At 40.0% G+C, this 16,348-nt stretch overlaps 1 protein-coding gene across 1 annotated transcript in view; it reads left to right on the forward strand.

The window, feature by feature from the left end:
• LOC145457005 (organic cation transporter protein-like) overlaps nucleotides 1-15,913 on the forward strand; it is a 44,452-nt gene extending 28,539 nt beyond the window's left edge. Inside the window, exon 14 of the mRNA XM_080335158.1 lies at nucleotides 15,616-15,913. Coding sequence (XP_080191284.1) covers nucleotides 15,616-15,706 — 91 coding nt within the window. The 3' untranslated portion in view covers nucleotides 15,707-15,913. The remainder of the gene's footprint in view (nucleotides 1-15,615) is intronic.
• Nucleotides 15,914-16,348: the final 435 nt, after the last annotated feature.

Below are 16,348 nucleotides of genomic sequence, written 5' to 3' on the forward strand. Positions count from 1 at the left end.
CAAGAAATATTTTTATTAATCAAAATCATCGATTTCTGTTCAAGGCGTTAGTGTGTGCATGTCATACCTGTGGGCCCCGTATTAAAATGGACACGACACGACTGACTGTAAGGAGATAGAAGTCTATCACATCGATTTACATGTGGTCTTCGCTACGGTTTCAAAAAACGAATCATCTCTTTTGCATTGATCTAGACCGAGCAAGTTAGTTAATGGCCATGATTGTGTTTGTCATATGCGAATGATAGGGTTACTGTCAAATCTACATACAACAATCTTCTGACGATCATAATAGCAATTTCATTTTCCGCCCCTTCATAATTGTACAACTCGAACTACGTTTAACAAGACCAATCACACTACCGGCGTTGAACACAAGATACCTACCCAAGTAAAAATATCATTCTGGTTTGGACAACTGACGTTTACCTGTGTAAAATTATCATTTTCACTTGGAGGTCCACCGTTACCTAACTAAAATACCATTGTCCTTTGGAGATTTATCGTTTACCCAGTGTAACAATCCCCTTTTCACTTGGAAATCTATTTTTGGCCTGAATAACAAACCCCTTTTCACTTGGAAATCTATTTTTGCCCTGGATAACAAACCTTTTTCATTTGGAAATATATTTTTTCTCTTGGTAACAAACCTTTTTCACTTGGAAATATATTTTTTCTCTTGGTAATAAGCCTTTTTCACTTGGAAATATATTTTTTCTCTGAGTAACAAACCTTTTTCACTTGGAAATATATTTTTTCTCTTGGTAATAAACCTTTTTCACTTGGAAATATATTTTTTCTCTGAGTAACAAACCTTTTTCACTTGGAAATATATTTTTTCTCTGGGTAACAAACCTTTTTCACTTGGAAATATATTTTTTCCCCGGGTAACAAACCTTTTTCCCTGAGCAACAAACCTTTTTCACTTGCAAATATATTTTTTCCTGGGTAACAAACCTTTTTCACTTGGAAATATATTTTTTCCCCTGGGTAACAAACCTTTTTCGCTTGGAAATATCTTTTTCCCTGGGTTACAAACCTTTTTCACTTGGTGATCCGTCGTTTACCTGAGTAAAAATATCATTTTCCTTTGGGGATCTGGCGTTTACCCAGTGTAACAATACATTTTCTCTTGGTCATCTAGCTTTTCCTAGAGTAACAAAACCATTTTCATTTTGAAATCTGACAACCACACCGACAATTTGATATTTTTGTATTTTCTTACAGCGAACAGCGACAAAATATACACCAACAACGACTCCGATACATTTGTCTAATCAAATATTCACTTGTGTTGGTGCATCCCATCAAAATCGTCGGTTACCCACATGCAATGCGCTCTTGTACACAGAAATGCATGTTTTGGAAAATTGGACAATAGGCTTCGATAGTTCTGTGATGTCCGGGTTCGTGCTTTGGATTTTCCAGAGTCAAAATGTCTGAATAAAACACCTCCTTGACGATGGTTGGTATGTGGATAACGGTGTTCGGAAAACGGTTGGATTTATGTCACCCATCGCGATAACAATTCCAGGTCGAGTTTTCCCCCGCGCGTTTACTATATTGTGTCTTTATTGGTCAATGTATGTCTCGACATTCAGTTTGAAATCGGAAACCCTGATAAGTATGTAACCGGATCCGGATATCAACTCTGAATCGATAAACCAATGAACAATATTCAAAGTAAACATGTTACACCCTGTGTTCCCACGAAAAAATACCATCCAGACATACGTCGCGCTTGTTTGCCCACATCAGTATACGCGTAAATGGAGGTGTGTGACATTGCATGCAATGTGTTGGTATACAAACATCGATCCACAGACATTATCATAGCCGGTAGTTTTGATGTAGATCGAATGTCATCACACCCGATAACAATGTCATACCAATAAGCCACATTGCAATGGCTCTGAGTCCGCGCTATTACATCGATATTTCGACAACGTTCACTGATTTACTCGATGGTGTTATCGTGTTGTAACATTACAAGATAGTCATGGCCCTATCTCCGGACAGACCACCCAGACCAATTGGATACATCGATCAATGTGTTGTCCACACCGAAGTTTTCTGCTGCAGCGTTTGACCATGGTGAACTATCGAAGTGGTGCTCGAAATGATTGCGATCAGTCTTTCAGTCACGATGCATGGATGTCGCTACTCCCACATAACGACTCCAGACAAATATCGTGAACAGTGATTATGCAAATCTCGGACTGATACTGTGATCCAATAAGGTGTGTTTCTGTGAAGACTGCAATCGTACACCACAATAGAACACTACCTCGCGATTTCACACGCAATCATAAAACACATCATCGTAAGGATTCAGTTCGTCCGGTGACATTTCGAAACGGTCATCGCCACAAGAGATCGGTATCATTTTGAAAAGACATCGTCACAAGGCTATTGACGTCGATTCTGTTGGTCATGTCAATCCGTTTCACAATCCGCCGTTTTTCAACTCCCCGCACCATAGTGTTACGACACAGACAAGAAGCGTCGGTGGAAATGATAAAACACGGAAAGCACACTTTGGTGTTATTTGACATGGATTTTACGCCAGACGAACCTCACATTCGAGCGATGCATTGGAATGACGCTTGTATTATTGACGTAGAAGGAACAGAAATGTATCGGGTTGATGACATTCGATCTACATCAAAACTTCCGGCTATGATAATGTCTGTGGATCGATGTTTGTATACCAACACATTGCATGCAATGTCACACACCTCCATTTACGCGTATACTGATGTGGGCAAACAAGCGCGACGTATGTCTGGATGGTATTTTTTCGTGGGAACACAGGGTGTAACATGTTTACTTTGAATATTGTTCATTGGTTTATCGATTCAGAGTTGATATCCGGATCCGGTTACATACTTATCAGGGTTTCCGATTTCAAACTGAATGTCGAGACATACATTGACCAATAAAGACACAATATAGTAAACGCGCGGGGGAAAACTCGACCTGGAATTGTTATCGCGATGGGTGACATAAATCCAACCGTTTTCCGAACACCGTTATCCACATACCAACCATCGTCAAGGAGGTGTTTTATTCAGACATTTTGACTCTGGAAAATCCAAAGCACGAACCCGGACATCACAGAACTATCGAAGCCTATTGTCCAATTTTCCAAAACATGCATTTCTGTGTACAAGAGCGCATTGCATGTGGGTAACCGACGATTTTGATGGGATGCACCAACACAAGTGAATATTTGATTAGACAAATGTATCGGAGTTGTTGTTGGTGTATATTTTGTCGCTGTTCGCTGTAAGAAAATACAAAAATATCAAATTGTCGGTGTGGTTGTCAGATTTCAAAATGAAAATGGTTTTGTTACTCTAGGAAAAGCTAGATGACCAAGAGAAAATGTATTGTTACACTGGGTAAACGCCAGATCCCCAAAGGAAAATGATATTTTTACTCAGGTAAACGACGGATCACCAAGTGAAAAAGGTTTGTAACCCAGGGAAAAAGATATTTCCAAGCGAAAAAGGTTTGTTACCCAGGGGAAAAAATATATTTCCAAGTGAAAAAGGTTTGTTACCCAGGAAAAAATATATTTGCAAGTGAAAAAGGTTTGTTGCTCAGGGAAAAAGGTTTGTTACCCGGGGAAAAAATATATTTCCAAGTGAAAAAGGTTTGTTACCCAGAGAAAAAATATATTTCCAAGTGAAAAAGGTTTGTTACTCAGAGAAAAAATATATTTCCAAGTGAAAAAGGTTTATTACCAAGAGAAAAAATATATTTCCAAGTGAAAAAGGTTTGTTACTCAGAGAAAAAATATATTTCCAAGTGAAAAAGGCTTATTACCAAGAGAAAAAATATATTTCCAAGTGAAAAAGGTTTGTTACCAAGAGAAAAAATATATTTCCAAATGAAAAAGGTTTGTTATCCAGGGCAAAAATAGATTTCCAAGTGAAAAGGGGTTTGTTATTCAGGCCAAAAATAGATTTCCAAGTGAAAAGGGGATTGTTACACTGGGTAAACGATAAATCTCCAAAGGACAATGGTATTTTAGTTAGGTAACGGTGGACCTCCAAGTGAAAATGATAATTTTACACAGGTAAACGTCAGTTGTCCAAACCAGAATGATATTTTTACTTGGGTAGGTATCTTGTGTTCAACGCCGGTAGTGTGATTGGTCTTGTTAAACGTAGTTCGAGTTGTACAATTATGAAGGGGCGGAAAATGAAATTGCTATTATGATCGTCAGAAGATTGTTGTATGTAGATTTGACAGTAACCCTATCATTCGCATATGACAAACACAATCATGGCCATTAACTAACTTGCTCGGTCTAGATCAATGCAAAAGAGATGATTCGTTTTTTGAAACCGTAGCGAAGACCACATGTAAATCGATGTGATAGACTTCTATCTCCTTACAGTCAGTCGTGTCGTGTCCATTTTAATACGGGGCCCACAGGTATGACATGCACACACTAACGCCTTGAACAGAAATCGATGATTTTGATTAATAAAAATATTTCTTGACTACATCGGAATGTCTATGTTGTAGAAAGTAAATACTTTTATGGTGTTGTGTGTTTAATGAAAGCGATTGGTTACAAGTATGTGTTGGAGAAAGAAAATTTATTTTTCTGTATGTGACGAAATGAAAATAGATTCGTGGTTTTAATTGGATTGCGCTGTTTAATGTACGTTTCAACAGGTAGAATTGACACTGAACAACAATTCGACCCGCAAAGCATATTCGTTGTATGATTTGTCACTGGTGTGTAAAGGGTTAGGAATATTTTGAATGATAATATCTACTAGCTGTTTTGTTGTGAGAGCGATCATGTGATGACTCAGCACTTTTCGTTAGCAAAGTAGATTGATCTATGTGAAAGATGTAAGGACCGTGGCTAGAAACATATGTACTTTGTTGTTGGGGAACTGCTATGGTGTTGACATAACCCTCTGGAAGTGAGTATGCTTTTCTTTCACGAAAGTTTACGTGGCTCCGTTGTAATAAATTTGTGTTGACTAAACTCGAATGGATACTGCAATTGCGCTGGACTTACACATGGTATTCGCATACTGTACACATACAAACTTTTGTGTAAACAACTCTGATGTTTCTGTTAGTACTAGTTCTGTGTTGAACTATTTGATTATTAAGATACATGAACACCCATTCAGACAATAAAGGTCTTGTGATATCGAAACAGTTTGTAGAGTCTAACCAACCATTCTTTAGTTTCGTAATGTGAGAATATCGAGTAAAGTTAATTACTTAGTGCGATGTTAATATCCTTCGTACTTTTGTAAGAGTTGTGGGATAACATACAAAGTAACTAATTGACGCAAACAAAATGGTGATATTGGGAAGATGATGCCGCAACAAGTGATATTTTGTATCGGGTGTTTGTACTTTAGGAATAGCGGAGTGTGCGATATTTTGGATATGTGTGCACGGTTGTTAACTACGGTTGTTCTTGGGTCTTGCGTTGAGTAAATCATAACTATGTCTAGAATTCAAACACATCCAAGTAAGTTCTTTAGTGACTATGATTACATCTACTTTGACGAGAGGAAATGGGAAAATTAAAATGGATACTACTGACGAACAAAAAGTGCAAAATGGTTTTATCAGATTTAGGTGTAGGATATCTTTTCGATTTCTTTACCAGAGTGTGTTTTACAAATATCTCTAGTACACCAACGTTATAGGGTACAATTATCAAACGTCGTACAAATTGTTTATGCGACGGCAACGACTTTGGGTTACTTGGTTTCGATCCTTTTGTAAAAGATTGTCGGACAATGGGGTTATAATCTTCTGTAATGATCGAGGTACGTGATCAAGTTTCCAATCAAATAGTAATCGGACATACGACTTTAACGAATCATAATATTTCTAAAATCATAAGACACAAATCGAAATTCATATCAATCAAGACCTTTGCATGCTCTGAGTTTTGTGATGGCGTTTATTTCACCTGATAGAAATGAACTTGTATCAATAGTAGCACGAAACGCATTTATCATTTCGGTGTTATTGTTCACCCACTTCGACTGGTACTCGATGCCAAAAGTGATATTTTCTAATAACCTTTACCACAACATCGGGTCTAATTATCGTGAATAATTTAATAATCAAGTCGTGGTCGAGCATTACAAAATCTCATATATCAAATCAATGTGTCAATCCTTATGTTTACAGTATGATACCTTTCAATGTAAAACCGGCGTTTGATTGTAAGAAATGAATTCTCAACTACGTTGGTCAGGCATTCAAATCCGGTATACTCAAATGTAATATGTTAATTTCAAACCACACACCGAGTAGTATTTACTTTGGTTTATAAAATATATCAAGTAGTAATTACGTTGTCTTGCAAAACAGTAACGACTTTTACAGTTGAAAAACAAAAGACGCGTCGTAGGGATATGAATACAACCGAACTTGCTATGGATTTTGGATTGTAGTGATTACTCGCGTAGTCTTGTCTACTTTTCGTAAGGATACTGTTGAGTTGGTTGGGTAAGTTACAAACGGATTGAATTGACAAGGTTTTTTGTATTTTACTCTTTTGTTTATGGGAAGATGCTAAAATGTTGAGACGTAATACTATTTCCGTTCACTCGATTACAACAAAAAATAACCCGATAGTTTGTTCAAGGTTTCGACAAATAGATTGAAATATTCCGATTTAACTCATCGCGTCGCAAGTCGATCGCGGTACGCACAAGTGGTTGTCAAGTTAGAAATATTTACAACAGGTGCTATTTCATTGATTGATTCTATTGTGTGTAGTAACACATTAAAATATCGCGATAGTATTTACTGAAACTCTATTTGATAAACGGAAAACTCAGTCGTGAATAGAGTTGTAAGTTTCAAGGATTGTTTCAAAGTATGATCTTGAAATGTGACTGGATCAAAGTTGGTAGTCATGTTTGTCAATATATTTCAATTCAGACTATGTCAAAGTCCAAATATTTCATTTTGGATTATCTGGATTTAACTTTAGTACATCCCGCGAATGGATTCCGATGCGGTACTATAACATTTTTGATAATAATGACTCAAGGATTTTCAATCAACAATACTGGAATTTTTTGGTAATGCTAGAGTTGCCAAATGATTAGTTGTGTGTTTTTGTTAAGTGTTTGATTTCAAGTTAATAAAGACAATAACTGTGTAATGCACATACTTGTGATTCTTGATTCTTGTAGAGTTATAGTTGGTATTGATTCTATAAGTGTGAAAACAGTGGCGCGGAATGTGCGAATAATTCGATGCGGCTGAAAGTCGGCGTCAGTAATATTCGGGTTACGTTCGATTCAACAAAAACGCGGTAAGGGATTTGTCAAAGGATTAGAGTTGTACCGACTTAAAAATTCAGATACGAATCGACTTGATTTGTGTAGTGAGTTTCATTTCAAGTTGATAAACTAACACATTGATTGAATATTTTCATGGATCTTATCACGCAACTAAAGTCAGCCACTATTCTGGAGGCGTGAAACATATAGCGATCGCGGGCGAGTGACAAATTGTCGGTTTTCCAATCACCGCCTGCGACGGTTCTGTGACAAACTAATTACCGAAATATTACCTTGTAGGCGGGTATGCGGAATTGCTATGTCTGAAGTATTATCCGGTGAGTGGTCGTTGGATTTTAAAATTATATCACACCCTTTTGAATAAGCGTTCACTTCACAAAGGATTAGAGTTAGAGCGGAAATAAGTGACAATTTGTCGCTATTCAAGTTACCGCGGTCTGTTATTCGTTACTTGTTAAATCTTACCAGCGATATCAAGTACTGTGACAAACTGATTACTAAAATTTCACCGCGTGAGCGATCGGTATGGTTATGACACCAAGTCGTGAAAGATGGTTATGACCGAGACATTATCTTGTCAGCGATCGCGGGGTTTTGCAAACTATTTCACAGCTATTTGAAGTGTTAATTCGTGAGCGTTGTTATTGTTGATATTCGGATCGCCGTCTACGCCGGCTCTGTGGTAAACTAAATACCAAAATATTACCTTGCAAGTGATTCCTAGACTTGGCAAACTATTTCACACCTTTTTTGTTGAAAGTACGACATGCCGCCCGCAGTCTATACCGAAAGTACGAATCACGACCGCACCCATAAGAAATAAGACCCGCCGCCATAAGAAATAAGTGCCGCTCGCCACCCCGGGTTTCGTGTTAGCATCAATAGCCGCTCACCACCCCCGCCATAAGACGCAATAGCCGCATGCGACCGCGCCCATAAGAACACATGGCGAGTCACCACAGATCCCGTAAGAATACACGACAGGCGAATCACCGTCACCACCTATAGTAAAAAAGGCGAGTCACGACCACCGCGGTTGGCTGTGAAACAATTCAGCGCGCAGGTCATTCGAAATATAGGTTGCACTGCTTAATCCTCTTGCAAGCCACGTTTCCGTTTGTGCGGTTATTGTTGGTGACTATTCAACACCACGCGAGAGACGCCTGAAAGTACGAATCACGACCGCACCCATAAGAACACATGGCGAATCACGACAGATCCCGTAAGAATACATGACACAGCACCAGAGATACCATAAGAAACAACGACACATCACCAGAGATCCCATAAGAACCAATGGCACATCACCAGAGATCCCATAAGAACCAATGACACATCACCAGAGATCCCATAAGAACCATTGGCACATCACGAGCGATAGGGGGTCTGAAAGGGTACCATCACCAACACGAGTTTTCATGGCACATCACCGACGCAGCCTATACCCGAAAGGGTACCATCACCAGAGATCCCATAAGAACACATGGCACATCACGAGCGGAAGGGGGGGTCAAAAGGGTACCATCACCAACACGAGTTTCCAGGCACATCACCAGCGCACCCATAAGAACCCTATGGCGCATCACGACCGATCATACTAACTACTGAGGTGATCAGTAATGGAGTGCATCTAATTTTCGAAGCACTCCAAGGTTTTTTTTTACCTATTTGAACTGTACTTACTCCAGTGCAAACCTGGGCACGGTGCGGCCGGACGCTATTTTTCGCCAGAAGTTACATGGAATTCGGAATAATCAAATAGTATATTCATATTGAAATGAACCCGAATATTTTCGGCTGACACTCGTCAGGGGTAATCGTTAGCAACTATTAGAGAATTCAAAAGAACATCATATATCAACTATTGTAGCACAAAATATGACGTCACCAGCACGAAATGTCCAATACGAGAGCGTTCAATGTACTATTTTTATTATGATACATGAACTCCTTTTGTTGACACAGCCTTGGCTGGTGTATTTTGATAAAAGTCGACTCCAAGGCGCACAAATGAAAGTGTAGCAGCCCCAGTGCTGCTGTTAACCTTGTTATTATGGTATCTGTGGTCATGAACTGTGCACGTGGTTTCTTGTGATCATGATACTCCCTCTTTCTGGTCTGGCCGTCGTGCTGGTCGGTCGTGTGACCGCCGGCTTAAGGTCGTATTATGTTGTGGTGTCGATACGTTGCAGTTTGCATGCGAAGCTCCGTAATAAAGCATTTCCAATCCGAAGACCGGGCCGTTACAAAAGTATAAGCGACCCTTTCCGAGTATGAGAAATCTGTCGTCTCGATAATTTTTCGCACAGGCTGGATTATCCAACAAGTGTTTGCCAATTGCAGAATTTATGGCCTTTGATTGTTCCGCATCAATCTTGAGCGGATGAGTTAAGGGTGAGCTTTCACCGAGCGTGTTCTAATGAATCTAGGGACATGCTGATTTTTGTGTTCCTGCAAGCACTTTGACGTTCTTCCCACGCAGCCACATCCACATTCATACCCTTTCATGTCGTCAAACTATCCGTTGGGATTGCTAGCATTCTGGTTGCATATCGTGAAATGACGATAAGGGGGGGGGCGCGAAATTTCTCACTATCATACAGCGGTCGTGTCTAAAAAAATTTGAGAACCACTGCTCTAGGCCAGTGGTTCCCAACCTTTTTCGGTGGCAGGGCCAAATTTAGAATTTCAGAGTACGGCCGGGGCCGCACGAATACCAAGGCAATGAAAGGAACCCAATATAGTCACCAAATTATGAAAATTGGCATTGTTCCGATCATTCGCTTGACGCCATTGGCCATTGTGTTGCCGCGCTCCCGTTGTTCAGAACAATCAACCTTTGCTGGCTATTTCGGAGTAGTTTTATTGCCCTGGCAAGATTTCAATTCGTATTTTTGGAATCGGTGTGACACTTGTTTTCGGTAAACACCGACTTATCAAATTATTCGGACGCTTGGGTGGCGAGCTGTAGGACTACAAATTATGATGCTTTTTGCCGGCTAAGCAGTACGCATCTCGGCGTATTCAATCGTGAGTCACTTGTTCCACATCTATCCGTAAATTAGTTATCAATACCAAGGGCCGTAACAGCACTTCGTCAGCCCCCCCCCCCCCAAAAAAAAACGTTTTTCTTTGGCCCCCCATAGGGTGATAAAGAGAACTTCGAAGCCCCCAGACCTTCTCAGGCTAGATGGCTGTTTACCGCTATTTATCATCTAAATCGGGTGTCCGTTTTAGGCAACTTCTCCCGACTAATCGCGCTAAGCGCAAAACATTTATAAAATTCATGATTGAATCGGTCAATATAATCGGGAATTGCATATATGTTGGTATCAATTTTTATCCTCTCTCTGCTCACGTAATCAGATTGACCGGTTGAACGGAGGGAGTTGTGTTTGAAAAGGTAGGACCACTCAATAATAATTAATCATCTTCGGGCGTATACCTGTTGGCAGGAACGAAACAGCACTTCGTCAGGCCCCCCAAAACACTTGGGTCTTGAGCTCCCATAGGGTGATAAACCGATCCCCCGTGCCGTTGTTCGCTTCTGCCACGAAATCAAGATCCCCGTTTAGTGAGCCAGCGTGGAGCGCGACAAGTTTCGATAATTCAAAATAAAATATGTCAATAAGATCGGCAATTGCATATAGATTGCTATCAATTACTTGTCCTCTCTGCTCACGTAATCAGTTTTACCGGTAGAGCTGAGTGAGGTGTCTTGGAAACTGTAGGGCCCGTAAATAATAATTAAACATATTCGGACGGGCGAACCCGTTGGTACGACTTCGTTACATGGTGTTATTGGTTATTTCGTGACCTCCAGTCTGCTATATCAAGAAATGTAGAATCGCCCAAACATACTAAACTAAAAGATGCACACGATTTCAAATTGGTAGTTCTTCACTGGCATATAATTTTTCCTGCGGGATGGTAGCCTATTTGTCTCGTGACGTTCAGATTGCCAAGACAGGAACATTCGGCGCCAGTCATTTAGGCGTCGATGGTCAATTATACCTATATGTATTTCGAATATACATTACGAAGTTTTCGGTCAGCGTAAGGGCAGTCCTTTTCGGCCAAGGTTTTCTCGCTGCCGATCGGAGTCGCATGTTACATGGCCTAAAACTTTATATGCGTCGTGGCGCGGTAATGGCCAACGCCGATATGCCTACTTCTATAAATCTTTGTGTATTTTATCTCTGTGGAAGAGTACCAATTAATTAGAGTACTTGGAAACTTGAAATCGCGCGCGGCGCGAAAAATCTTAGAAAAAGTTGCATAAAATTCCATAAAATACTCTATAATTTATGTTAATTCACTAAATAATTTTGGGCCCCCTTCGAGCTCGGTCCCACCAACTGGGGGGCTTGGGATGGGCAGTTACGGTCCTGTCAATACCTATATCTATATGTACTGCCCGTTCAACTGGAAAGCAGTGACGTAATCTTAGCAGTCTACTCACAACTTTCCTGCAATCCTAATTGAAAACTCCAGACTCCAAGCCAAGCAAGAGTATTTTATAAATATAATTTTTCATGAATCGATTTCTCAATATTTTTGTGGGGGCCGCGGTTGGGAATCACCGCTCTAGACCCTTTCACGGGTTCACGCCAACCAATGATGGTCATTCTTTGTCATCATATTCTTTGCTGCCTGTATATATCATTCGGACCCCGAATAACCCAGACAACCTCTTTATTCGGTCAAAATTTTCGCGAAAAAAATGACACATTAAATTTCCGTTATATTCTGACACAGGTTAGCAATTGTTATCGTTAGGTTATGACACAAAAAACAGCACTACGTTCGTTTCAACATATGATGAGCGATTATGGTGGAACAACGTATATCTATCAGTCCGTTAACAACGACAATGAACTCACAAAAAACCGTGCCACTGAATATTGTCGCTCTTACTCCGGTCCAGAGAATTGGTACAGAAGAGTTTTGTGCTTAGCTAAATTCTTCTTGCTTTTAATCTGCTACTATTTCGTGGAGTAGGCCTACTTTATTTGGAGGATAATGGTCTTTCAGCCCATTAAGAATTACTGTACTATTTACCCCTATACTGTGCTTTGCACAGTACCATCGTAGATAGTATACTCTAATTCAGGGGTCACCAACCCGGTGCCCGCGGGCACCAGGTAGCCCGCGAGGACTAGATGAGTAGCCCGCGAGCCCATTCCAAAATAGGTGGAATTGCAGCATTTACCAATATTCGTCAGATTATTACCAGTGAGCTTTTAAATATGTAGATTGATTGGTTCAGCTATTCTTGTTTAAAACACACTAACATGTAACTTACATATATAAACACTTGAAAATATCTTCGATTACAATTAATAATATATAGAAGTATGTGCTAGAACAGGGGCGGGCAACTTCTCCAGTCGGCGGTCGGATATAGGAAAATTAGGAACTTGGCGGGCCGGATTGCTGAATCGATACATTATTCGCCCATTTATCCACATATACAATGAATAAATCGTATTTATTGACGGTATTTTAACGACAGCAATGTAATTTTAAAGCCATTTCTCGGTAATAATGACGAAGACAATGTGGATTTGAGAATAGCATTGTCATACAGGCACCACCATGTCTGCTTCTCTCTGATCAATCAACACACGGTGCAATCCTTAATTAAGATTTCAAGGCGTTCAATAAGCCCGGTACCCCAAATGTTCTAAGATATCAATTCATTGGGGCTTAGTAAGTTACGAGACAGCGTGGTTGTTCAACTGTGTGGCCTATTTTATCTCGATATTGAATTCATGCGGCCCGTGGCCTCTACGAAATTTGAAAGTGGCGCCTGACCCGTGTTGAGTTGGCGACCCCTGGCATAAGCGGTGTCTTACAGAAGCCTACACGTGTAGACGTACACGTGACCATTGTAGTCAACAGACACCATGATTACCACAAACGACATTAGGGTATAGTAGGGGAGATGTGGTACCGATGGATCACTGGGACCGAAAATACTTTGAAAATTCTCTATGATAATTCCATGATTACACTCCGTGAACTTGTCTACAATTGCATGCTGGCAACATCTCTCCACACATACAAAAAAATTCGACGGGCGCGAACTATGGGGTCTCTCACAGATGTTTTTTGTTTTGGGGGGTGTAAACTAAATTTAGATCGACATATATATTTTTCTTTGTAACCTTCAACACGAACAAACCAGCAATAATTTTTATTGTGAAGTCTAGGGCTTGTATCAGGCTATATAATGGAACCTATTATTTTTTTCAGTACTTTCCTTGAGTGGAATTTCTTTCGATTCATGTACAAAATTAGTAGGGTGGGGACCGATGATACAATAGCCAAATCAAGCAAAATAATCAAGCATACTAATCATGAAACAAATGAAACATGACTACGTATAGAAAATCTTTATGTAATAATTGCATATCATGTTCTATCGCTATAACGAGGTCTTTGGAAGTCACACTGTCAATTTTCAGGTAATATGTATGTACCCTCAAATTTATAAGTCCGAGCCAAAATCGAAACGTGATTTTATGACAACATTTGAGACAATATTTAATCTATGTTTTGACGGTTGCGACCGAAAATTCCTCCTTGGCTTGCTGTAGCTTAGATTATAATACTGAGCAAGAAAGGTTGACACATCTGAGTTTTTTAGGGTATATGTGTCATAGGACCCCGGGTCGTGTGCCATTGGACCCACCGGGTGGGGACCGATGACACGTTCGAGCAACAAATTTTAAACGTCCATAAATATTTTTTGAAAAGACGGATATTCATGTATATGTGCGCGAAAGGTAGAGCTTGTATCAAAGTGCTGAGCCAGCGAAAGATCTGCTGTTTTCGGCTGAACATTTTGGGGCCAGCGATCATTTTCCAATTTTTGATCCATCGGTACCACATCTCCCCTACATCGTAAATGCCGATAATGCAATAAGTCTTCTCGCTTCGACGAACTTACGCGTATAAGCGTCGCCCTCGTTCGCTGCGCATACATGTGCATAATGACATACAGTCACTAAAATGTGACGTATGTAAGCCGGTAGTGGGGAATCTCGGAAGACTGGGGCCGCGGGCCACATTATCATGTAAGACGGATAACTGTCCGCGGGCCGGACAAAATCCCTTTGCGGGCCGGATCCGGCCCGCGCGCCGTATGTTGCCCGCCCTTGTGCTAGAATCACCAGAAATTCAAGATACGGCGCATTGCCTATACAGGTGACATGACGGAATGCCGTCCACGGTCTTCTTGAAATGGTGGGGGGTTCCGTTACGATGGCTCGACGACCAGGACAATGCCAAAGTAGTAAACAATATTACTATTCGGACTCAGACAGCCTTGAAGTACTAGCAGATTTTCAGTTATATCTGTATACCCATTACGTATTGCATCTTTTGGCACGGCTTGTTTCTGTTACACTCAATGCAGTTTAATACATGTTTCTAACTTTCTGTAATCGTTGCTGCTGTCCGGTATCATGAAATCTTGTCATTTCTTGATGCTGAACAGTAGGAGATTGAAATTGTAACATTGCAAAATGACCCCCACCTCACTGTGCAGCAAATGTTTGGTGCATTGTTGATACGGAAAAGTACAGTGGTGTATGCGCATCAACTATGAAGGTTTCAAGCGTCTATGGTTCAACTTATCGTTGTGAATCAGCCTTTTCGGACATGAACTTCATCAAAAACAAACACAAAACACGCTTAATTATTGCACTTCTGGAACACTCACTCAGAATTGCAGTGTCAAGTTAAATACCAGGGTACAGCGCACTAGTTGATATCATACAATGCCAGGCTTCCCACTGACTGCTATAGAAACAGATAACATGATGTCCAGTCCCGCCAAGTGCTATGAATATCAAAGCGGAAATTCAGTGTGGTGCGGGTAAACGGCGGGAGTAAATAGTAGCCCGCCGCTTCAATCATTACGAAAAAGTAGTCCTCGGTTGCAAAAAGGTGGTGACCCCTGCTATAATTCTTGAATATTTTAGTATCGAAATAAACTACTGTACAATACCTCTTGCGCGTTTCTTGCGATCAGTGCCAATTACTACAGTATAGCACAAAATGACATTATTTCCAATGCGCTCTCTGTCTTCACGCATGACGACTTCAAGAACAATTGATTTTCCGCTAAAATGGGATTAAGCCGCTTTTCTGAGTAATTCGGCCAAAAGTTAATGAAACCAAACTGTCCGAATTAGGCGGGGACGATTGTATATATAAGACAATATTATAAAGTCTTGGTCTCCTCTATACAAAACACCATATCATGATATTTTCCGCCGTTCTTTTCCAGGACTGTTGAGATGGGTGGTGTAAATGAAGCGTACGAGAAAGATGATGAAATATCACAAAAAGATCTTCATAGTGACGTCACGGCACTTTGACAACACCGGACGCATCCTAATAATATTAGAGAAAATATATACGTGTATTGTGTACCATACATAATGATGTTCTTCTGAAATATACATGCCTATAATATATCCTCTTTTGTAATTTCAACTAAATATATATACTTTACATTACTTTCGAGAGATTCGTTTGCTCTGTGGTCGAGCTATTACGCCAGTAATAAAGTAAAAAATAATATAGTAAGACTGTAAATTTTAAATAGCAGGGTTAGATATATTAAGTAAGTGGTTGATAAAATTGCTACAGTAAATCGATATTAAAACGAAATTTTTCGATATTTTCATAATGTTTCTTCATACTTTCGTGTGCCACACCTCGTGGGCCGCGGGCTGTAGTTTGCTCACTTTTGGCTTACCTGGATACATGTTCTTACTCAAAGGCTGACCGTGTATATTAATCCTGCCCTTTTACATTTGGTAACTCAGTGCAACATGTAAGAGCAATAATTTAGTTGAGTAGTATATACAAAATTTTGGTGTGAGTGCATTGTCAGGTGTCTTACAGCTAGAAGTTTGTGCTGTTAACGAAATTATTTATTTGTGGCTCATTTCCTATCTTACACGCCGAGGAAATCTCCAGAATTTGCCATTCCGTATTCTCATTTCCATGTATTT

The sequence above is a fragment of the Botryllus schlosseri genome, chromosome 15, assembly GCF_051294905.1.
Source record: "Botryllus schlosseri isolate E-star chromosome 15, Bs_hap1, whole genome shotgun sequence".
Lineage (NCBI taxonomy): Eukaryota > Metazoa > Chordata > Ascidiacea > Stolidobranchia > Styelidae > Botryllus > Botryllus schlosseri.